Source organism: Cibotium barometz, chromosome 31, assembly GCF_041138505.1.
Source record: "Cibotium barometz isolate CiBa-2024 chromosome 31, ASM4113850v1, whole genome shotgun sequence".
Taxonomy (NCBI): domain Eukaryota; kingdom Viridiplantae; phylum Streptophyta; class Polypodiopsida; order Cyatheales; family Cibotiaceae; genus Cibotium; species Cibotium barometz.
In genome coordinates this window covers 5,904,837-5,930,169 of record NC_141076.1, presented here as the reverse complement: position 1 = coordinate 5,930,169, position 25,333 = coordinate 5,904,837, and the positions used below count along the sequence as shown (strand labels likewise).

Below are 25,333 nucleotides of genomic sequence, written 5' to 3'. Positions count from 1 at the left end.
ATTGTGCAAAGTCTTTGTAATCCCTCTTGATGATATTCGACAATTCCATCCACTTCTCGTGAGCATCCCTTTGTCTTTGGGCAAAGGACATTTGATTCCAATCGAGTGCAATCTCCTCATCATTCACAAACACCTCATCCTCTTCCCTTGAATGCATTGCCCTAGAAAAGGTAGGACCCTTTGATGCATTGAGGTGAGACAAACCCAAATGAAAAGAAGGAGGAAACATGTCCTTGACAAGAGGTCTCCGTGCATCCGCCATGAATCCCCGAGTGGATGCTCCCAATGGATCCTCTTGTACGGCCTTCATGGAATCCTCATTCAAGATGCCCTTGCCTTTTCTTTGCTCATAGTCACCATAATTCCCATGCTTTTCTTGTGCTTGAGACTTCCCAAACTTGTCCTCCATCACACCAATCCGTGAGGATAATGTTTCAAAATCAGAATCAAGCTTGGAGTCTAAGGTCTCCAACCGTTGTACAAGCATTTGCATGAGGGTGTCATGGTTAACCGCCGCTTGTGTCCCTTGAGAAACTTGATTATGTACATTGCCCCCATTGTCTTCATTGATGAATGCATCCCTTGCATCCATATTACCTTCCATGTCCTCATCACCAATGATCATTTCTTGCACAACATCCCCACCCTTGCGTGGTCTTCCCTTCGGCATAGTGAAGAAATGCAAGATGTTGGTAGAATGCCCAAATGATGTCGGAATTGGACAAAAGAAGGTTCTATGGGTAGGTAATGGTGTCTACTATCCTCCCAAATGAACACAGTAAGAATTAGGTGTGGGCAAGTACTCTCTGTTTTAGGGTTTGTGCGGAACAGCTGAAAGTAGTAATTTGGCTCTAAAACGCAAAATATATGTCGGAATTAGGATTTTGACAGCTCTATAGAAAGCTAACGGAAGATAGAACCTACCCCTAAAAGCATTTTGATTCAGTCAAAGTGGAAGTATATTCTGTTTGACTTTGACCAGAAAGTCAACATGACTACTTTGACCGAGATTGTGATATCCGATTAAGGGGTTCTATGGCTCATTTGAAAACTCTCAAGGAGTAGAATAGAGTCGTGTAATCACTCGGACCTAATCCCAAAAACCCTAGGACTGAATTAGGGTTTTGTAAAATCCCAGAAATTCTCAAAATTCGGTCCCAAAGCTCAATCCGGCTACAAATGATTGGTGTTTCTCCCCTTGGTAGTTGTGAATAACTCTTCAAGTGTATCCATGGGGTAAATCTCCAATCAATAAGCTTGTTTGGCTCCCTTGTTGGAAAAATTCCGCCAGAGTCTCCTTTGTAATTGGAACCAAATCTCAAATGAAAATGCAACTTCTCAAATCACAATGCAATACTCTTTGTATCCCACAATGTCATGAAAGATCATATGCACTCTTTGTCCATCAAAGCATTTGCAATATCCACACAATATGACGGAAAAGGGACCCCATTGCCCAAATGCATCCACAAAGTCGATGGTGAGGATTATTGAGGACGCGCGTTGAAGCTTGCCGATCTCTCGGCCAAGCTCTTCTCACCCCTTCACCGAGTTTTCCTCCAAGGTGAAGGTTGAGGCCATTTCTTCACACCGGTGTACCTAATCCCCCTTTGTACCGCTTTACCAAGCAATCACGGCACAAAGAGTTCAAGCCATTCTCCCCTTGGCCTCTCCAACCAATGCCAAGGTACCCTCACACATTGCTAGATTCTATAGAAACTTGAAGTGGTAGCAATGGTGAGTGTAGGTACAAAATGATGTGGATAATATCAAATGATAGAACAAGTTTGTTGGCTTACAAGTATTGAGCATGACTCATGCCCTTTTACAATTTAGAACTCATCAATAAAGCATGGACTCATGCCTCAATCCATCATCCAAAAGCTCCAACACAAACCAACAATTCACAATGCCCTCACCATGGCATTTGCATAAGCATTTGTTAACCACAATCAAGGCATTTGCAATTGCATTCCAACAATCCCTTTCACATCATATTGACAAATGCATGCTTCCAAAACTTATGCTCTCTTATGCCCATGTGTAAAACATAGCATTGGCATGGCTATGTATAGCATCCATAGTGTCCATATGGCATCAAGATGAGCATGAGGGACTCCAAAAACATTGCATAAGCTTGCTATTCCATCAATGGCATGCCAAATGAGACATAATGAAGAAAATCCCCCAAAATGTGATCTATGAATTGGCCAAGCTCATGTGGAATCAATTCCTTTCACCATTGCCATCAATAATGCATGGAAAAGCAATATTGGCATGTGAATGGTCAAGCTTTAATGGTTAATTTCTGAAAATTAGGGAAGTTTGAATGTGTCCAACCCTAATCCATTCCCAAGCTCCACCAAATGCTTCAAACTTGCAAGAAATTGATCAAACCACTCACCAATGTCATCCGGAAAGCTTCAATGGTAGAAAATGTTGAAGAAGCCTCTTGTTGAAGAAAAACGTAGCCTCTTTTTGCTCCCTGATTTGCAGCCAAAGAACACCATTTCTCCCTCTCCATTGGCCATGAAATGCTCCCCAAAATCTCACCAAAAAGGGCTAAAACACTTAGCAATCCTTCATGAAGCTTGTGGCTAAGCTTCATAGCTTGGAGGAGGCATGGAAGAGACGATGAAAATCAACGAAAATCAGCCCCAAAATTCAACGTGGAAGTGAAAATTCAGCCCCATTGCTAGTCTCCATGCTCATTGAGAGAAGAAATCACCATAATATGATGCTTGCAGCCATCTATGTTGAGTAGAACTTGGCAATGAAAGCTCAAAATCAGCCATGGAGAAAGGTTCACAAGCTCCCAAATCTTGAGAAAAAATTTGCAAGAAAGAGGCTCAAATGAAAGATCTCAAGAAGCTCTACAAAAACCCTAAGGTTTGGCATCAAAACGGGTAAAGGAAGAGCATCCCATGGCTATGGAAAGCTTGAGGAAGAAGAAGATGATTACTAAACGTGATTAGCAAAAAAGTTAATTGCAATTAGTCACTTGCCCTAAGTTTTGGCCCGACTGCCCCAAATTCTTGGTCCAGAGGCCCAAAATTTGGTCCAAAAATGGCAAAATTGGCCAAAATCACTCAAAATTCAAGCAATTTCCATGAAATGCTCACCATCTCCATGAGATTAAGCAAGATTAGAGAAGATTTGTCAAGAATCACTCAAGGATTACAAGAAAATGAGAAAAAAAATGAAAGAAACTCAAATTTTCAAGCAAATTTTCCCAACAACCCATGCATGCCCATGATCAAAATCAAGAGCTCTGATACCAATTGGAATAAAGGGATGTAATGCATGAAAAATATGAGTAATCACCATGTAAACATGATGCCTAAGTGTGTTTAGTCTCTCACCAAGAGAATGGAAATAGCCTTCCACAAGCCAAGAGAGAAGCCATGAGCTCCAAGAAACATAAGTTTCCATTTCTAAAAATGATCATCAAAAGTTACAACCATGGTCCAAGTCCCCTCTTTTATACATGGACTTGTCCCATTATTAACCCTATTGAATAAAGTTCCTACTTTATTACAGTGGCCAAGGTTAGTTATTGGATATAGAGAGTCTCGCGAGTTTGTGAGAGCTCTATGGTCTTGGAGCCTGGATCTAGTGCAGACGTGCACCTGCTTTATGCAGCCGAGGCCGGCAGCAATCTCGAGGCCCCCGAGGGCAGCTTCGTGGCGGTATGGGACGTCGCGAGGAGGAGATTGGTCGGTACGTCATCCTAGTTAGCTCAACTCGTGGCTCGGTGGGGAACTGTGGGCTCGCCCACGGCTGTCATGGTTGGGAGGTGAGTCAAGCCTGCACCCCCTTGCTTGTTGTTTGTTCGTTTGTTTGCAGGATTCGAGTTTCGAACCAAGATTGATCACGAGGGGATCCGTGGGGATTTGACAGTGGTATCAGAGCATACCTCGTGAACGAGCGAGTCGGTAGGTAGAGAAGAAGAGGTCGAAGTTCGGTATGTGTTAAAAAAGCTTGCTGTTTTTTCTGTGCATACTGCAGTTTTCAGATTTTGTATGTGTTTTTTCTTCATCAAAGAACCCCATGTTGATGGGAGATGGTAGTTTTGGTAGGGTTGAATGTTTTAGAAGAGGCCTTGTGTGCAGTCGCATAACCTGCAGTGAGAGAAACTGAAAAACGAAAAAGCAAGTTTGCTTTTCGTTGATTGAACGAGAGAGAGAGAGCAAGAGAACTGCTGGATCACTTAATCGTTGGCGAGTGGGTTTGCTGGCGAGTTCTGTTGACGTGGCAGGCGAGCAGGTGCGTATGCAGGCGGGCGCATAGGCCTACGTGGCCAGGCGGCTAGGCCCATGTAGGCGCCTAGGCCAGGCGGGCCGGCGCCCAGGCCCAGGCCTTCGCAGGCGCTCCAGCCAGGCAGCGCAGCCAGCCAGGCAGTGCCCAGGCCAGGCCTGCGCAACCAACCCAGGCCAGCCCAGGTCTACGCAAGAGTTCCAACCAGGCAGGCGGCCGTAGGCGGCCCAGTGCAGGTAGCGGCTGGCGTAGGCGCATCCTGCCGTGAAGGCACCGGCAGCCCATCAGCTAGACGTCAGCATCAGCCGACAGAAAAGCATGCGCCGGCAGCTCATCGTTAGGCTAATCCAGGAGGTTGAGGGAAAAAAAAAAACAAGAAAAGCTACGTTTTTTTTTAGCTTTCGGTTTTTTTTAGTTTTTTTTTTTTTTAAGTTTAAAAGTTCTCTCCTCTTTAAGGTTTCCAAGGTTTTTATTTTTTTTAAGACTTTAGAATATATATATCCATATATATATCCATATATATATATATATATTAAAATATATATATATATATTTATTTATTTATTTATTTATTCACCAAAAAAAAACACAAAAGCTAAAGCAAAAGCTAAGCCTAGCTTTTCGAGATTTTTTTTGGCTTTTGGGAAACCTTTATAAACCCCTCTAGTGGGCTTCTTGCCACACATCTCTCAAGTTCTCGAGTTCTCAAGTTCTCAAGTTTTCAAGCTCTCAAGCTCTCAAGTTCGCACGCACTTTTGTTGTGCAAAGACCAAATTTTCTCTCCACGTACCCTCTTCACGATGTCGACCCAAGAATCAGAGTTGGAGCCCCTCGTGGAACGTGAAGGCTTGCCAGCTACGGAAGGCACTGATGCCGATCTTTTTGACAAGTTTGTGTCAAAATCAGATTCCCAAGAGTTCAAAGTAGCTCTCGAAGCTTCTTCGACGGAACGTCAGGCACAAATCGTAGCCCAGATGCAGGCTTTGCAGAACTCCATCGCTCTATTGACCACTACCCTCTCTACTTTCTCGGGAATGGATACCTTGGCTTCTGCTTTAGGCCCCAATATTACTCCGGAACTGTTCAGGGGCGAGCAAAAGCAGAGAACCAAGGAGATCGTGGACACTTGGCTACACAAGTGGCAAGTTCACTTTCAGTTTCATCCATATGATGATGGAAAGAAGATACAGTTAGCAGCAGGTTTCCTGTCCGCCGGCAAAGCTTTGCTTTGGTGGAAGGAACTGAACCCAAAGCCAACGACTTGGGCACAATTCGAAGATATCTTCAAGAAAGAATTCCTCAAGAAAGAGGATGATTATGATATTGTTGCCCGGTTTTCAACTTTGACCATGACCTCGCAGCACCTCACTTATGAGGTCTACCTCCAGAAGTTCCGTGACTTGCAGATGAAAGCTACAAAGATGGATCCCACTACTCTTTTGGGGTTTTTCGTAGCTGGTTTACCCGACTCGTACCGATTACAGGTTAAAAATAACAAATGTAAAACTTTGACGAGGCCATTCATTCAGCTCGTATCTATGATGATACGATGGTCTCTTCCAAGTCGAAACCCGTTACCGAGCAAGGGAACAAGCATAAAAGAAAGTTCTCCGCACCTATGGCTAACACGACTGAAGGCAAGTCTTCGGACCAACCTTCGAAGAATACAAGTTCGACACCAGCGAAGAAGAAACGACTCCTTCGGGCTTTGAAGCTTAAGAAGGAAGGACGTTGTTTTATCTGCGAAGAAAAAGGACACATGCGTAATGAGTGCCCGAAGAAAAAGGGTACCAAGTCAAACGCAGGACCCAAGCCAAAGGCAGCTAACCAGTTGTCTTTGACAGGTACGTCAATTACTGTACTTTCTCGCCCTAGTACTTGTTCTGATTGTCTGTTCAATTCTAAGGTATTTGGCATGCATGATCTTCTCCGAGTTTATGGAGAAGTGAATGGCCATAAAATTCACATTCTTTTAGACCCTGGCAGTTCGCATAACTTTGTTAACTACAAACTTGTGCAGAAATTGAGTCTTGATACGACACTCAGCGACCATACCTATGAGGTACGTCTACCTGCGGGCAGACAAGTTTGGGATCGCAAGGTGGAGATGCTTCCAATCTAGATTCAGGACTACAAAGATACTCTGGAATGCTATGTTATGCATCTGGAAAATGTAGACTTGTTATTAGGGATTGAGTGGTTTAAGACTCTTGATGTCCAGATAGATTGGTCTAGTCATATTTTTTCTTTTCAGCATAGGGACACCAAGTATAGTATTTTAAGTGATTGTATTCATCCCTCTCAGGGACCTCTTGTAAATACAATTGATTTTGGAAATATAATGAATTCTTCTTTGTACACCGCTTTCCATTGTGTCTTGATTCCACTTTCTTCTTTTCTCATTCCTTCGTTGGATGTGAATGAATTAAGTGTGTTTGAAAGCAAAGAATTACAGAAGATACTTGATTCGTTTCAAGATGTATTTCCTAAGGAATTGCCATCAGGTTTACCACCTGAACGGGCAGTAGATCATCATATTGACTTGATCCCTGGTGCTCATCCTGTGAGTATTCCACCTTATAGGATGAGCCAAGCTGAGGAAGATGAGTTGGCTAAACAACTCGAAGATTATTTGAGGATGGGCCAGATCCGTCCAAGTAAATCACCTTGGGGTGCACCTGTGTTGCTTAGGAGAAAGAAGGACAATACTTAGAAAATGTGTATAGATTACAAAAGATTGAACAAGCTGACTATTAAGAACCGTTATCCTCTCCCTAGATCAGATGACCTAATTGACCGGTTAGCAAGAGCGAAATATTTCACGAAGATAGATTTACGTACTGGCTATCACCAGATACGTATTCATGAAAGGCATGTCGAAAGAACCGCCTTTCGGACTAGGTATGGCCATTACGAGTTTCTCGTATTACCTTTTGGGTTAACCAATGCTCCAGCCACTTTCCAGCAAATGATGAACGATCTTTTTCGTGAACATTTGGGGAAATTTGTGGTGGTGTTCCTGGATGATATTTTGATATATAGCCGTACAATTGAGGATCATGTCAGACACCTCACGATTGTCTTATCTATTTTAAGACAGAATCGACTATATGCTAAATTGAGTAAATGTGAGTTCTTTATGACCGACATCATTTACTTGGGACACAAGATCACTAGAGATGGATTGAGCATTGACTATGACCGAGTTCAGAAGGTTTTGGACTGGCCTATACCGCGAACAGTGAAACAACTTCGTTCTTTTCTCAGTTTTGTTGTCTTTCTTCGGAAATCTGTACGGGAGTACTCTCAGCTCACACTACCGATGACCGACTTATTGAAAGGTCGTGGACGTAAGTCCAATCAGCCTATCACTTGGAATAACGATTTGGATATGGCCTTCAGACTTTTGAAAGATAAAGTCAAGGAAGCACCTATCTTAGCATTGCCTGATCCTAGTCGGCCTTATGTTCTTGAAACTGATGCCAGTGACTATGCTATCGGGGCTGCTTTATTTCAAGATGGTAGACCGGTTGCTTTTGAAAGTAAAAAGCTAGACGACACTCAATCTCGTTGGCCAACCCTTGAGAAGGAGCTTTATGCTGTGATTCATGCTCTCAAGGTTTGGAGACATTATTTATATGGCTCCAAGTTTGTGGTATTGACTGATCATCAGTCAATCAAGTATGTGTGTGATGCGGATGATTTGAGAGGCAGGAAAGCTCGTTGGGCAGAGTTAATGCAAGATTTTGATTTTGAGATCCGTTATCGGAAAGGGTCCATGAATAATATTGCAGATCCGCTTAGTCGGATTAGAGAGGTGAATACTTTGTCGTTTACCGAGATTTCTACTGACTTATTTCAGTCATTAAGAGGGCTTTGCAGGACTGATAGTTATTTTGGTCCATTTTGGCAGAAGATCCAGGACGGGAGCCCATTGATTGACCAAGACTCGGTGACTGCGCAGTCTACCATTCAGGCTGCAGGAGGTCAGTGGATGATTCGGAATGGTTTACTGTTCCGTAATGACAAAATTTGTGTACCACAGATCCCGGACATTAGGTCCAAGATTCTTAAGGAGTGTCACGACGCCCCTTCTGCTGGACACCCTGGGGTACACTGTCACCAATTGGCCGACCATTTGGTCCATTCCTAGTTTTTGCGTCTCGTTCACTTGAGGCCAGGCCGGTGTCTCATGTGAAGAGGCCAGTATTTTGCTGACATGGACGGGAGCCAGACTGGTGCCACCCGTGTGTTAGCAGGATGGTGTCGTATGGACGGGAGCCAGACCAGTGCCACCCGTGTATGACCTGGACTGTGTTCGATCCATGGGACTGTCACGCCATGGAAGAGCCAGTATTCGTGCCGTGTTTTACCTATGGGACTGTCACACCATAGGGAAACTCGTGCCTGGAACTGCGTCTTACCTATGGGACTGTCACTCCATAGGAAGACCAGGTTTTTATGTTTTTATTGTCAGAATATGCAGCGGAGATGATGACCAAATCTGGGAACACAAGAGCAAAAAACGCAGGCAGAAAAACAGCACAAGAGAGAGACAGATGTAGGCGTGTAACTCTGCTCTATATACACAAGAAGATCCCGGGGAATGATACCAATGAGGTATGGGGGCTGAGGACCTATATATACTCCCCTAGAGGGCAGTCGGCCAGCATAAGAGAAGCCCACGACTGATAAAAGAAGTCCACGACTGCATAAATGCAGTCGGCCAGCTATCTGGTGCCAAAACCTGATCAAAACCAGTCGGCCAGCAGCAAGAGTGCCCACGACTGATAAACATCCAGTCGGCCAGCACTGTACTGCTCTTGGCACCCTCTGGCAGCCCTCCCAAGCCTCAGAAAAATGGGAAAAAATAGGGGAAAAATACGGAGAGTGGGGAAAAATGGGAAAACACCTCATAAGGGCGGGCACACCCACAACAAAGGCCCTGGTGTATAAATCTAGACAGGAGATGACTTCTAACACCCCCTCTCAGCTCCTGGCTGTGTGACCAACCACTGGGAGCTGGGGTGCCGCCTGAGCAAATCCTGAGAGCGACTTCGTGAAGAGGTCCACCGTACTGTCCTCCGTCGAACAGAACTCCAGCAAGATGTCATCAGCAACAATCTGTTCACGAACAAAGTGCCTCTGGATGACCATGGGTTCCTCCAGTGGAAGCCCAAACCTGCCATGCAACCTCCTCCTGCTCCGTAAAACTGCTCCTGGGCCATAAGTAGATCTCCTCGTGTCCGGATCTCCTCCCCAAACCGAGTCACTCCAACCGCGGAGTCGAACTCCATCCAACAATCCCCCTCCTGTGTACAAGAGTCCATGATCCTTCGCATGTCGCAGAAACCACAGGAAACGCAATCCTGCCTCCCGAGGAGACATCTGCAACCAAGAGCTCAACTGCCTCATCAGGAAGCTCCCGTCCAATCCGGTGTCCATCAACCAGATCAATGAACCATCCAGCTTCTGAGTCACAGAGACATCACACTGCTCACAAGGATCAACACCTGTTACGGTGCACAAACAAGTCCTGGAAACCTTCTGAAGACCACGCAAGGCCTTCTGAAACCTGTCAACCACCCCCTCTGAATCCGGAACCACAAAGCCTGGAGAAACCACCTCCTTCTGCAAGTAATCACCTGTCACCTGCCTGGCTTTCCGAAAGGTCCCCGTGGAAAGAACATCCTCAACTACTGGAAGTTCTATGTCCCGAACACTATGAGACATCAGAGCATAAGTGACCTGTTCAGCTTCCTCTGACTCACGAACACAAGAACTACCAACCTCAGTACTGGAAAGTTCCTGCCAACTGCTGCCATCTACCGGCAAGCTATCCACCATCTGGTCCCGGAAAGCCCGCACCTGCAGCGTATCCACACCTGAGTAGCTATTACCACACTGCCACTCATCACAATCTTGAGGACCTGGGAGAGAGAGTGCTGAAAGCCTGTAGACTCCATTCTCCACTCCACCTTCCCAAACCACTTGGCCTGTTGCTTTGTCCCGGAGAGCAACAAAATGCTCATCAAACTCCACCCGTACGCCAGTCTTGCAAACCTGATGCACTGACAACAGATGAAAACCAAGTGCCGGAACATACAACACCTGGGAGGAATGCTTCCCCCCTCTGCCATCGGGAATTATCTCCATCCTGCCCTCATTGTGAACTGGGATAGTGGACATATCCCCAGTAAAAATATGACCAGAAAGCCTGCAGAGATCCTGTAAACCAGAACGGGAAGGAGTCATGTGCCTGGAAGCACCACTATCGAGAATCCACTCCCGAGTATCCGTTGCGGAGATGTTAAAAGTCGTATCTCAAAGTGGGGTGGTAGTCGGCCATTTTCACTTGTGAGGGTATATATACCCATGCCCACCCATTGTATTAATCAATCTATTCATTGCTAATCAAGGTCAAGCGTTGTTCGTCAACTTTTCTCTCTCTCGCTCTCTTTCTCTCTGCGCCAACTTCTCTCTCTACGTGTGTATGAGTGTGGCTTCCGCATGCACCAATCTGACATGGTATCAGAGCTTCTGGCTCAATGATCCTCAAGCGCAGGTAGGAGCAGTTGAGAACAAGAGTTGCGTTGGCTTGTCTGCTACGATTGCGACTCTTGCAAGGCCGGGGTGCTGCAGAACGTGAAGCACGACTGGTGTCGCGTGGCCGTAGTTGAAAGATTTCTATGGTGCCGATCTGTCCTCCATCCAGTCCGTTTGTTGCCGACCCCCGAGCGCCTGCGGCTTTACCTTTTTGACGCCCACCAGCTGGACTAACGCCACCAGCCTTGGCGCGGACCCCGACTGCACCAAGTGGAGCAACGAGGCGAGACAGCCGCTCGTGTGTGCTGTGCTTCGGCTTTGCTGCAGACAAGGCGAGGAGGGGCTGGGGCAGCACTGTGAGGAGCAAAGCGGCCGTGCGAGCATATGTGGCGAGGGGCGAGGAGCACTACGTGTCTCACTAATCCCCCACTACAAGTGCAGCTGATCATTGTCATGCCTCTGCTGGTCCAATGCGGCCTTGCAGCCTGGCACACTTCTATTTAACAAGGCACAAAGGGAATTTGTAGGAGCAAGCGATCAAGTGTAGCGTTAAAATTTTGACTGTTACAAGAGGAGGAACGAGAAGTGTGTCGGCTACGGAGAGGAGGTTTGGTTCGACTGAGATCTTGGACGGAGTTTATGAGATGGGTCTCCCGTGTTCAAGCAAGGACGACAAACTGAATGGCGACAACTATGCGCATTGGAATTTGATCATGAGGCTATGGTTTAGCAGAAAAGGCTTATGGGACATTGTTGATGGCTCGGAGGAACGTCCCCGAAGGGATAGCAATCGGTTCACACGTCTTCAGGAGGAGGAGTTTCTCAAATCTCTTGTGGATTGGGATGCTCACAATGCGAAGGCGATGTCGGCGATTGCAGAATCTCTCACCAAGGAAATTTCCCCTGCCATTCAGACTTTAAAGACTGCCAAGGAAATGTGGTCAAAGCCTGCAGGAATGTTTGATCGAGACTCAACAATGCGAGCAGTAACCCTTCTCGGCCAGTTGTTTTCCATCAAGTTTGAAACCGGGACCTCTATGCAGTCACTTCTAATGAAGGCAAAGGTTATCCATGATCAGTTATCGGCTATGAATAGTGCATTAACTAGTACCCAGTTAGCTGCCTTGGTTCTTACGAAGTTGCCTGAGGAGTACGAGATGGTCTCGAGGGCATTACGCTTACAAGTCACGAAGGAAAAGCTGGAATTTGATGATCTCAGCTCTTTTCTCATTGAGGAGGAAGCTGTGCTCATTTCCCAAGGCAAGATTCGGGTTCCGAAGGATGTAGAATCGGCACATGCTGCATCGGAATCTAATAAGAAGTCCAGGAGCCGTTGTTATAAGTGCGGAAAGCGAGGGCATTTGGCTCGGGATTGCAAATCCAAAGCTAAAGCTCAAGGCTCGACAAATGACAAAGGCAAAGGCAAAGCTGACGAGGATGACAGTGACAGTGATTCTAAGAGGGATGCTACGGCGTCTGCCGGTGTGGCGAGGACTTCACTGGCACATACTCCAGCATTCTAGCTTGGTGGATGGATGCTACCACGTGCTTCAGCCAGAGAGAGGCATGTGAGTGGCAGAGAGGGGCAGTCTGTGCTCCCGTTTTTGGTGATTTGGACCCGTGTGTCGGAGTTCAAGGCACATGCATCTGGCATGGAACAGCTTGACAAATCTATGGACGTGATGTGTTCGCAGTTCATTGTGGTAACATTATGGACGGGATGAGTTCCTAGTTCATTGTCAGAGAATTTTGGACGTCATGTGTCGATAGTTCAATGTTCAGGAGATCTTTTGGACGTGTGTGTTCTCAGTTCAACGAATGGGGGATCATGAATGTGGAGTTGTCTGCAATTCATTATTCTATGTGGCAGCTGAAGCTCAAGATGGCATTCTTTGAGGAGACAGGTTTTTTGGTGCATTTTCCGAGGTGTATTCGGTATCCGGCCGGTACTGAGGTGTCCATGGTTGCATCTACATCAACTTGGTTTCTTCATCTATGTCCACTATGAGCTACAGAGAGGGTGTTAAAAGTCGTATCTCAAAGTGGGGTGGTAGTCGGCCATTTTCACTTGTGAGGGTATATATACCCATGCCCACCCATTGTATTAATCAATCTATTCATTGCTAATCAAGGTCAAGCGTTGTTCGTCAACTTTTCTCTCTCTCGCTCTCTTTCTCTCTGCGCCAACTTCTCTCTCTACGTGTGTATGAGTGTGGCTTCCGCATGCACCAATCTGACAGGAGAGTCCTCCAATCTCCTCCCTGGCTGAAGAAAATGGAACATCGGTGTCCATCACCTCCAGGTGCACAAAAGCCGGAGTCTTCATGATTGCTGCTGAGGAGTCTTCACCCTTCTCGGTCTTCCGCTTGGGACACTGCCTCCAGTAGTGGCCTTTCTTGCCACAATCATTACAGGTCCTCTCTGCCTTCAGTTTCTCGCGGTCACTAACGGACATCTTCTCAGAAGACTTCTCCGACGAAGCCTTCCCCTTGCCCGTGTTACGGCCTTTCGACCGTTGGCCAGTAAAGGCCTCCGAACCTCCACCCTGAGGAGGGTTCGTGAATCGTTCCTCCTGGTCCAGGACCATGGGCACAAGCTCCTCCCACGTGATGGTGCTGAGCCTGCCACTGGTAATCAACGACGAGTAGAATGCTGAGTACGAAGAGGGCAAATGTGACAGCAACGTTATGGCCATGTCCTCTGACGATATCTCCTTCCCAGCCTGGAGAACTTCCTGCTGAAGAGCCTGCAGCTTGTTAATATGCTCCCGCATCGTCGCCGACTTTGCAGGGCTCATAACCCGCATCTGTACTTCCAAGGAAATCCTCTTCATGGGCGATACCCTGTTGTAAAGTGAGGCCAAATGCTGCCATATACCTCTGGCCAGCGTCATATGCTTTACATGATTGATTACTTGCGGTGTGCAGTTGAGGAAAATAAACGAACGGACCCTGGCGTTGACACGATCCCACATCTGTGTCTGGGCCTCCCGGTCCTTCCGGATCGACGGTAACTCCCCTTCCTCTACTTCCGGCCGTGGAACACCAACAACGACGAAATCGGCGAGATCGTAGGACTCCAGAACGGATTCCATCATCACCTTCCATATGCCGTAGTTGCTCCCGTCCAACTGACGGTCCACCGGGAACGTGGGGAGTGTCGGGATCTTCACATGTCTCTCGGCCATCTCATACAGATCTGCCATCGTGGGGATGTACTCTGAAAAGGGTGGGTGGGTGGGAACAAAGAAGAACTGATACCTGCAAGTGGCTGTCCAGCAAATCAGCCCGCCTTCCTCTTGCTTCTCCTCTTCCCGATCAGCCCAAAACAGTCCACCAATCAGCCACAAAACAGTCCCCCTCTTGCTCACACAAATCCCAAGAACTATCTAGAGCCTAGGGCTCTGATACCATGTCAGAATATGCAGCGGAGATGATGACCAAATCTGGGAACACACGAGCAAAAAACGCAGGCAGAAAAACAGCACAAGAGAGAGACAGATGTAGGCGTGTAACTCTGCTCTATATACACAAGAAGATCCCGGGGAATGATACAAATGAGGTATGGGGGCTGAGGACCTATATATACTCCCCTAGAGGGCAGTCGGCCAGCATAAGAGAAGCCCACGACTGATAAAAGAAGTCCACGACTGCATAAATGCAGTCGGCCAGCTATCTGGTGCCAAAACCTGATCAAAACCAGTCGGCCAGCAGCAAGAGTGCCCACGACTGATAAACATCCAGTCGGCCAGCACTGTACTGCTCTTGGCACCCTCTGGCAGCCCTCCCAAGCCTCAGAAAAATGGGAAAAAATAGGGGAAAAATACGGAGAGTGGGGAAAAATGGGAAAACACCTCATAAGGGCGGGCACACCCACAACAAAGGCCCTGGTGTATAAATCTAGACAGGAGATGACTTCTAACATTTATGTCGTGCCAGTTTTGTGCCGACAGATATTTTGTACTTGTTCCATGAACGGGAGATATGTCCATGTTACTATTTGCACATGCACACATGATTTGCATGCTTGAAACTGTTTTCGCATGATATGTATTTGTGTGTTTGCCTGCTTGACGTGTTACTTACTGAGCGGGGACGCCTGCCAGTGAGTCGTGAAGTCTGCCCTGTATTCTGACGAGTTTTAGTGCATGTGAACAGGTGGTAAGTATGTTACACATGTTGTTTTAATGTTTTTTTATTCTAACCCTTTATTTTATAAGGTTAGGTGTTCACACTTATTTAAAAGTGGGCACCCACTTTGGGGCCAAGGTGGGGAGCCCCACTTTTAAGTGAGTGTGGGGGTGGGCATGGTCACCTACCCCCACTAGTCCCCCTTCATGCATGCGTGGGAAATCTCTAGTTGTATCTTCACTTTAATTTTATTAAAAGAGACTCCCTTCTTCAAGCATAAGGCCATCGCTTCTATCTGGCGTTTGTTCATCACCCGATTCTCCTTCCACGTGAAGACCAAGAAATCGTCACCTACGCTTCTGCTCCTACAGCAACCAGGCGCATGCTTTTACCTCTACTGCTGGCGACTGCATCTCAGGCTGCTGGCTGTCTCTCTGAATAACCAGGCGCATGTTCCTACCCCTCCTGCAGGTGACTGTTTCCTCCAACAGGCGGCTGCCTCCCCAGCACAGCGGCTGCTTTTTCCTCCATACTGGTGGCTGCGCCTGTTTTCCAGCAGGCTGCTCTGCCTACATAGAGGCGGCTGCCACCACCTGAAGGCTACGCCTCAGCTCTGCTCCAGCCGGCTGCTCCTCCAGGCCATCTCCTCTTCAGGCTACAGCCAGACGGCTGTGCACTGCAGCCAAGCGTTATTGGACTACACACTGAGGCGACTTCCAAATTGCTTCCCCAGGCGGCTGTGTATCCATCACCATCAGGCTGTGCTCCAGCAGGCGGCTTCCTACAGCTATCTCTTGGTTTTTCTACCTTGAAAATGGTGGTACATCCTCTCCACTGGTGTTTTACAAGGAGACTTCGCATCACCTGGGTGATTTCATCATACTACGAGTATGGGTTTTCTATCAACCAACTACAAGTAAGTGATTTTCAGATTTGAGTAAAGCATTTTATGTTTAAATCTGAGAAGGGATTCATCCTTCTACGGCCACACCCGTTCGGTGCCGGGTTGTCCAAGCTGTATTGGCGAACCTCGGTCCAAAGGTGCTGAGATCGGGAGAGCCAGGCGTTAGTACGAGAGCGCCTGTTTGTGCGTGGTCTCGGAACACCAGTGAGGCGCTCTCCGCGGAGTCCAGTGAAAGCACAGGACCGTAGAGATTGGACCACACTAGTGGTCGTTCTGCTTCGAGTTTTCTTCATCGAAATCCGAGCCTACTTGTTTGGTACTGTTTTCATATGTACATGGACATTATCTGGTTCTTGGAACCCATGGAGCATTGTATTCATTAAATACTCCCAATAAATATATCATATATTGAGGGGGGGGTCGGCCCGTTCCGGCCCCAGTGCTGGTGTCCATCTTTCCATTTCATTTCATTTAAATTCAAGTTGTTTTAAAGTTGTCCATTTCAAATTTGTGGTTTTAAAGTTGTGCTATTAAGCGTGTGGGTGTCCAACGGAGTCTTTCCCACTTGACGGGATCGGTTTCATACACAGGACACTATCATTAGCGAAACACACTTTTTATTGGCCGAAGATAAAAGGGTATGTAGAAGATTATATTCTCAAGTGTCAGATTTGTCAAGCAAATAAAGCTGAACGCTTTAGACAGGCTGGGTTGTTGCATCCTTTGCAAATCCCAGGTAATAAGTGGAAAAGTATTTCCATGGATTTTATTACCGGATTGCCAAGAACACATCAAGGCCACGATTCTATTTGGGTTGTGGTAGATCGCTTGACAAAGATGGCTAGATTTTTACCGACCCGGAAGACTATTACAGCTACGCAATTAGCTCGGCAGTTTATCGAGCAATTGTTTAGACTGTACGGGTTACCGCAGGACATAGTCAGTGACAGGGACTCTAAGTTTACGAGTGATTTTTGGAAACTTGTTTTTGAGAAGTTGGAAACAACTTTAAATTTGAGTTCCTCTGATCATCCTCAATCTAATGGCCAGACTGAAAGAGTGAATCAGATTTTGGAGGATATGCTTCGAGCATATGTATCCAAAAGACAAAGTTCATGGGAGGATTATCTTCCTATGTTAGAATTTGCATATAACAGTACTAAGCATACGAGTACAGGGTTTAGTCCTTTCATGCTTATGTACGGTTTTCAACCAAGATCACCTGTTACAGTAGGATTCTCAGGACTTCAGCATGATGCAGCACGTAATTTTTTGCAAGATATGCAGGAAATGTTACAAGTTGCGAAGGAATCTATTAGAAGTGCTCAAGACCGCGATAGGTTTTATTCTAATAGACATCGTTCACCCAGAGAGTTCTCTGAAGGAACGATGGTGTATTTGCGAGTTCCGAAAGATTCCGAGACTTTACGGACAGGTAGATCTCCGAAATTATCCCCTAGATACTGTGGACCATTTCGTGTTTCACGACGGATTGGTTCAGTTGCATATGAATTGGATTTGCCTTCTCATGTGAAAGTTCATCCTGTATTTCATGTCAGTAGACTTAAGGAAGTACTGGGTGGAGCAGATCAGTTAGTTACTCCTCAAGAAATCATAGATGTCCAGGACATGACATTTATTCCGCACGAACCTGAAAAGATTCTTGGCTTTCGTGAACGAAGATTGCGTCATACGCTTATCACGGAATACAAGATCAAGTGGAAGGATCGTGTTGAGGAGGACGCTACATGGGAGACATTGACTTCTCTTCAGAGAGATTACCCTGGCTTTTTAGTGAGCTCAGAAGTGAGCTCTTAGAGGAAGGGGAGTATGTCATGTGCACAGTGGGTATCTACCGTGTGCTATACGCATGCAAGACTAGTTTCGAGGCTTGGGGAAGCTTGGAACTAGGCAAGCTGATTGACGAACTGAGTTAGGGATATACTAACGGGCCGGCACCCAAGTATGGACGGGCGGGCGGCCAAGTGTGGACGCCCGATGACCGGCCAAGAGCCTATAAAAGGGTGGCCAAGGTTAGTTATTGGATATAGAGAGTCTCGCGAGTTTGTGAGAGCTCTATGGTCTTGGAGCCTGGATCTAGTGCAGACGTGCACCTGCTTTATGCAGCCGAGGCCGGCAGCAATCTCGAGGCCCGCGAGGGCAACTTCGTGGCGGTATGGGACGTCGCGAGGAGGAGATTGGTCGGTACGTCATCCTAGTTAGCTCAGCTCGTGGCTCGGTGGGGACAGCCAAGACTGTGGGCTCGCCCACGGCTGTCATGGTTGGGAGGTGAGTCAGGCCTGCACCCCCTTGCTTGTTGTTTGTTCGTTTGTTTGCAGGATTCGAGTTTCGAACCAAGATCGATCACGGATCCGTGGGGATTTGACATTATATCACACAGTTTCCTCTTTATGAACTAACAGCGACAAGGGCATATAGAGTATTGCTTTTACAGCCATGGATAAAGAGACATGTGGATTATGTGTGGCATATGAATAAGTCCTTAAGCTGTGGAAAGGTAATTTGGGAGAGATATGGCAAAGCAAATTGCCTTCAAAACAAAAGGTTTTTCTGTGGAGATGCCTCTCAGGAAGTCTCCTAGTAGGAGAATGTATGGCAACGCAGAAAATTGCGGCTCCAAGTTGTTTGCAGTGCCATCATCAAATGGAGAGTACTTTTCATTTGCTATGGGCTTGCATTGACACAAGGGAGTTTTTGAATCGTCTATCTTCGGATATGAGAATAAGATTCCCTAGAGTGACATGTGGGATTGCATGTTTGGAAGATATCCTTCCAGATTACAGGAATACACTCTTTTCTTTGGCTGGACGAGATATTGGACTATATGGACAATATGGCTCGATCTTAATTATGAGGTGTTTGCACAACCTCCAATCGACAAGTATATTTACTTCCGTCAATCATTGCATGATAGTTTTGAGCTGCAGTAGATTGATCAACAAAACTACGAAGTGTTTTTCCACTGTTTTTAGATGTACTATAAAAACAGCCTCTCATTTTGAGGGTTCTCCAATATAAGATAAACTATTTGTTTCACAAAAAAATGTATAAATGTGTGTGTGTGTGTGTGTGTGTGTGTGTGTGTGTGAGAGAGAGAGAGAGAGAGTTATGAAAAATATATAGCTTAATACAAAAAACTAAGAAAAAAAAACAATAGATAATGTTAATTAATGCAAGAATTTAAAAAAAGACACAGAGAAGTTGAAAAGATTTCTTACTTGTGCTCCTCTTCAGTCCAGGGAATCCCTTTCCGCCGCTCTATTTCCAATGCCTTGCCTGAGCGGCCGTCTTTCTTCGACCGAAGACTCTCGCTGGGCGGAGGCAAAGGAGGCCGCACAAAGACTTCATTTTCTTCTTCCGGAGGGTTGCTGTAAGCGGGTAGCGGTATGAGGTCTGCGTCGATGGATTGAATGTCCTCCAAAAGGGTTTGGAAGTGGCGTTGGAGGGAGGCTGCGTCTCTCCCGGGCAGCAGCACCGCGGCAGCAATTTGGTCCCAGCAATCGGGGGCGCCCAAATCGTGGGCGGCCAGCACAGTCTCGAAGAGCTTGTTTTCGCGGCGATCCCAAGAAGGGCTTGATCCGGCCGTTGTTGTCGAGGGTGAGCCCGGAGATGGGGCGGCCATGGGCCTTTCTGTCTCTCTCTCTCTCTCTCTCTCTCTCTGTGTCTCAACAGACGAAGACAAAGCTGCATACACTTGAGTACCAACAATAAAGGAAAATGCGCGTACACAGCTACATCCAAAGGCCATATGAATCGCCCCTTGAACTTCAGAGTTGGCCTGTTCACACTGTATCATAGTGGCCAACGCATTTTGGCCAAGTAAATCAAGGACTTCGGGTCTTGGCCACCCAACAAAGTGGCCAATTGAAGTCATATTCCCTCATGGTAAGAGCATTCCAACGTGGCATGTTGTTATGGGTACTCGACACGTGATCTTGAATGCACATGCACCGCGTCATGTTCTCGTCCATGGTCATGTAGGTTCTTTGCAAATGGCAATGTTGAGTTTTTGATGATTTTATGGCTAATTCAATAGGTCATCCAAGGTCTTCATCGATGCCACATTAAGTTAATTTTCAATGAATACCTTCAAAAATCAAGGTAATTATGCTGATGTTGAAACCCTACTCCTAGATTTTCCATTTAATACAATTTCATGGTTTTCTCAGAGGGACATTGAAGGATGTTGCACTTTTGCTTTTTAGGCCTTTATAGCTCTATTATTATCTTTAGAGAGAGTGAGAGTCAACCTTGTCAAGTAAGTCATTCTCCTCTCTTTTTGCCCCTTTAAAAAGGCTCATTAATAAAACAATACAACTTTTAAAAAAAACTCTCTCTCTCTCTCTCTCTCTCTCTCTCTCTCTCTCTCTCTCTAAAACTCTCTCCACCTCTCTAACTCTTTCTCTCTCTCTCGATTTCTCTCTAAATCTCTCTCTCTATAACTCTCTCTACCTCACTCATAGTCTCTCTACCTCACTCTCACATACTCTCTTCAACTCTCTCTCTCTCTCTCTCTCTCTCTCTCTCTCTCTCTCTCATCCTCTCTTTTTAACTCTCTTTAACTATCTCAATCTCTCTTACTTTCTCTAACTCTATCTATTTCTCTCGAATTGACCAACTCTCTCTCTCTCTCTCTCTCTCTCTCTCTCTCTCTCTAATTGTCTCTAACTCTCTCTCTCTCTAACTCTCTCTATTTCTCTTGAATTAGCTCTCTCTCTCTCTCTCTCTCTCTCTCTCTCTCTCTCTAATTCTCTCTTTAGCTCTCTACTAAAACTCTCTTACTCTCTCTAATTCTCTCAAGTTGGCCAACTCTCTCTCTCTCTCTCTCTCTCTCTCTCTCTCTCTCTCTCTAATATGCACTCGCTCTTTCTAACTCACTTTCTTTACCTTTCTCTAACACTCTCGACCTAGCCATCTCTCTCTCTCTCTCTCTCTCTCTCTCTCTCTGTCTCTCTCTAACTCTCTTTATCTTTCTCTAACCCTCTCTATGTCACTCTCTATAACTTTCTTTCTTTCTCTTTCTAACCCCCTCACTCTCTCTAACCCTAACTTTATCTCCCTTCCCAATCTCCCCTCTCTCTAACTCTCTCTCTCTCTATCTCTTACTATCTCTCTCTAACACTCTCTCTTTTTCTCTCTCTAACCCCTCTCTCTCTCTCTCTCTCTCTAACTCTCTTTCTAAATCCCTCTCTCTCTCTCTAACCCTCTAACTCTCACTCTTTCTCTGACACACTCACTCACTCTCACTCTTTCTCTCACACACTCACTCACTCACTCTCCCACCGTTGGTCGTATATGCCCTCGTGTTGCATTCTACCGACATTAATACCTCTCTCTCTCTCTCTCTCTCTCTCTCTCTCTCTCTTTGTTTCTCTCTAACACTCACTCTTTCTCTATCTTTACCTATCTATGTCTCTCTCTCTCTTTCTAACCCTCCTCTCTCTCTAACTCTCTAACTGTGTAACTCTCTCTCTCTCTCTAACTCTCTAACCGTGTAACTCTCTCTCTCTAACTCTCTTACCCTCTAACTCTCTCTCTCTCTAATTCTCTTTACCTTTCTCTAACACACTCTCTCTCTAGCTCACTCTTTAACACTTTCTCTCTAAGTCTCTTTACCTCTCTCTCTCTCTCTCTCTCTCTCTCTCTCTCTCTCTCTAACTCACTCTCTTTACCTTTCTTTAACTCTCTCTAACCCTCTAATTCTCTCTCTCTATATCTCTCTAACCTTTCACAAACTCTTAAACTCTCTCTCTCTCTCTCTCTCTCTCTCTCCCCCTTTCTCTCTCTCTCTCTCTCTCTCTCTCCCTCTCTCTCTCTAACTCACTCTCTTTACCTTTCTTTAACTCTCTCTAACCCTCTAATTCTCTCTCTATATATCTCTCTAACCTTCTCAAACTCTTAAACTCTCTCTCTCTCTCTCTCTCTCTCTCTCTCTCTCTCTCTCTCTCTCTCTCATATGCACTCTCTCTTTCTAACTCACTTTCTTTACCTTTCTCTAACACCGTTGACCTGGCCAACTCTCTCTCTCTCTCTCTCTCTCTCTCTCTCTCTCTAATATGTACTCTCTCTTTCTAACTCACTTTCTCTCTCTCTCTCTCTCTCTCTCTCTCTCTCTCTCTCTCTCTCTAATATGCACTCTCTCTTTCTAACTCGCTTTCTTTACCTTTCTCTAACACTGTCGACCTGGCCAACTCTCTCTCTCTCTCTCTCTCTCTCTCTCTCTCTCTCTCTCTCTCTCTCTAATATGTACTCTCTCTTTCTAACTCACTTTCTTTACCTTTCTCTAACACTGTCGACCTGGCCAACTCTCTCTCTCTCTCTCTCTCTCTCTCTCTCTCTCTCTCTCTCTCTCTCTCCCCCCCTTTTTGTCTCTCTCTAACTCTCTTTATCTTTCTCTAACCCTCTCTATGTCACTCTCTATAACTTTCTTTCTTTCTCTTTCTAGCCCCCTCACTCTCTCTAACCCTAACTTTATCTCTCTTTCCAATCTCCCCTCTCTCTAACTCTCTCTCTCTCTCTATCTCTAACACTCTCTTTTTCTCTCTCTAATCCACTCTCTCTCTAACTCTCTTTCTTTCTCTTTCTAAATCCCTCTCTCTCTCTAACCCTCTAACTCTCACTCTTTCTCTCACACACTCACTCACTCTCACTTTTTCTCTCGCACACTCACTCACTCACTCTCCCACCGTTGGTCGTATATGCCCTCGCGTTGCATTCTACCGACGTTAATACCTCTCTCTCTCTCTCTCTCTCTCTCTCTCTCTCTCTCTCCCTCCCTATCTATCTCTCTCTCTCTCTCTTTGTTTCTCTCTAACACTCTCTCTTTCTTTACCTATCTATGTCTCTCTCTCTCTTTCTAACCCTCTCTCTCTAACTCTCTAATCGTGTAATTCTCTCTCTCTCTTTAACTCTCTAACCGTGTAACTCTCTCTCTCTAATCGTGTAACTCTCTTTCTCTCTCTAACTCTCTTACCCTCTAACTCTCTCTCTCTAATTCTCTTTACCTTTCTCTAACACTCTCTCTCTCTCTCTCTAACTCACTCTTTAACACTTTCTCTCTAAGTCTCTTTACCTCTCTCTTACTCTCTCTCTCTCTCTCTCTCTCTCTCTCTCTCTCTCTCTCTCTCTAACTCACTCTCTTTACCTTTCTTTAACTCTCTCCTCTAACCCTCTAATTCTCTCTCTCTCTATATCTCTCTAACCTTCTCAAACTCTTAAACTCTCTCTCTCTCTCTCTCTCTCTCTCTCTCTCTCTCTCTCTCTCTCTCTCTATATATATATATATATATATATATATATATCTAACCTTCTCAAACTCTTAAACTCTCTCTCTCTCTCTCTTTGGCTAACTTTCTCTAACACACACTCTCTCTAATAGACTCTCTACCTTTCTCTAACTCTCTCTAACTATCACTTTCTCTCTCTAACCCTCTCTCTCTCTCTCTCTCTCTCTCTCTCTCTCTCTCTCTCTTCAACACTCATTGTTTCTCTCTAACTCACTCTCTTTACCTTTCTGTAACTCTCTAATGCTCTCTCTCTCTCTCTCTCTCTCTCTCTCTCTCTCTCTCTCTCTCTCTCTCTCTCTCTCTCTCACATAAGAGATATATATGTATATACGTATATCAAATAAGAGATATATATGTAGTAGTATAGTGTAAAGAAGAGAAGAAAGGAGAAGCGGCCACTTGGGCAGCTAGGAGCCACCACGTGGCATCTCCCAAATAAGATATAGAAGAAGAAAATCCAATCATAAATTGGTAAACAAGGCATACAAACCATCACCACACACACAATAAACATAGGAAGCCGCAAGCATACATCCAATGTAAACCAAATGTACTAATATTTAAAATGGCATCACCCATGATTTAACATAATTTGGCATGACGCAAAGACAATCCAGGTATCCCTGAATTATTTAAGAGGGTGGAATATTTTTAAGAGAGCTTAAAATACATTCTCATAACATTCCCTCTTGCTTGAGTTTGCAATTGCCCTCAATTATGGGTTTGTTGATAAGAACGGAGGATCTTGCAGAAGGTATGGAAATATTTCTCAAGCACCCTCGCATCTTCACCAGAATGATTTTTGAAAGTCAACAAATATTTGACATATTGATTACCAGTATGGGTCAATGATAGTATCTAGAATCAAAAACTCTTCCTCACTCTCAATAAGAGGTGGATCCCCTGAAAGGTTCAAACAAACTAACATGAAACGAATTATGAATCTACCAATGAGAAGGTAATTCTAATCTATAAGCAACGTCATTAATTTTGTGAATCACCTAAAAAGGTCCATAAAATCTTAGGATGAGCTTGGGAATTTCTCAACACTCTTGTGTTTCTCAATTCTCATAAGTATAATCTCCAATTTCAAAACATATAGCTTATGTTGCTAGTTGAGAAGTCTATGTTTTCTTATAACGTAAGAAATAGGCTTGTTTACTTAGACGGTCCACTATAATCCAAATCATGTCATTATCACTCGATGTAGTAAGTAGACCAGTAATAAAGCCCATTGATATATGTTCCCAAGTATCATTAGGGATTAGGAGTGGTGTGAGAAGTCCTTGGCTATTACCTTTATAGCTTTTAATTTTCTAATAATAGAACTTTTAGCCACAAATTTTGCTATATCTTGTTTTAAGATAAAACCATAAGAATTCTCTAGACACTAATCTCAAAGAGTAGAAACACCTCTATGACCCATATATGGTGGTTGATGCATTTCCTCTAATACAAACTTTCTTAACACACAATCTCTTTTGAAAAAAGAGGTAACCATCATGAAATGAGTAATCACCAATAGGGTTCCAATTATTGTCTCTAAGCTTGATCCAAACTTCAGAGAAATTAGAGTCATGCACATAAGACTCAAGTGTTTACTCTTAATCACATAGATGTGAACACTAGGATGTCTACATAAAACATGTGCCACAATGTCTCCCTAGTTAATATTAGATCATGGGTTGGAGACTCTAGATACACGAAGTTTATTTGATATACTGATAAAAAATCAAGGATTGGGTTAGTAAACGATGAATGCTTAGTTGGTCAGTTTTGATTAAAAATCCATATCCTATTAAAGAATGTTTCCAAAGTCTTAAAGCATGAACAACAACAGCTAATTCCTTGTCATATGTACTATAATTTCTTTATGCTACTTTAAGCTTACAACTCTCGTATACAGGGAGATGTCCATCCTGCAGAACAACACCAAAACCTTTACCACTTACATTAGTAACTACTACAAAGAACAATCGTTAAAAGTCCGATAATGTAAGAACAAGTACATGAAACAAATTAGAAAAGGAATTATCCAATCTACTAGTCCAGTCAAAGTGTTTAGCTTTCTTAAGATGTTAAGTTAAAGAATGTGCAATATATGCAAAATTTATAACGAACTCCCTATAGTAGCTATATAAGCCAAGAAAAGATCCAAGTTTGTAAATATCACGCGGTTTGGCCCAATT

General features: G+C 44.9%; 1 protein-coding gene across 1 annotated transcript in view; it reads right to left on the bottom strand.

Annotated features, from left to right (window-relative positions):
* The window catches only part of LOC147620440 (transcription factor SRM1-like), a 39,284-nt gene extending 19,724 nt beyond the window's left edge, over window positions 1–19,560 (bottom strand). The window contains exon 1 of the mRNA XM_086824662.1: window positions 19,077–19,560. Within this exon, the coding sequence (XP_086680788.1) occupies window positions 19,077–19,480 (404 nt within the window). The 5' untranslated portion in view covers window positions 19,481–19,560. The remainder of the gene's footprint in view (window positions 1–19,076) is intronic.
* Between the last annotated feature and the right edge of the window lie 5,773 nt (window positions 19,561–25,333).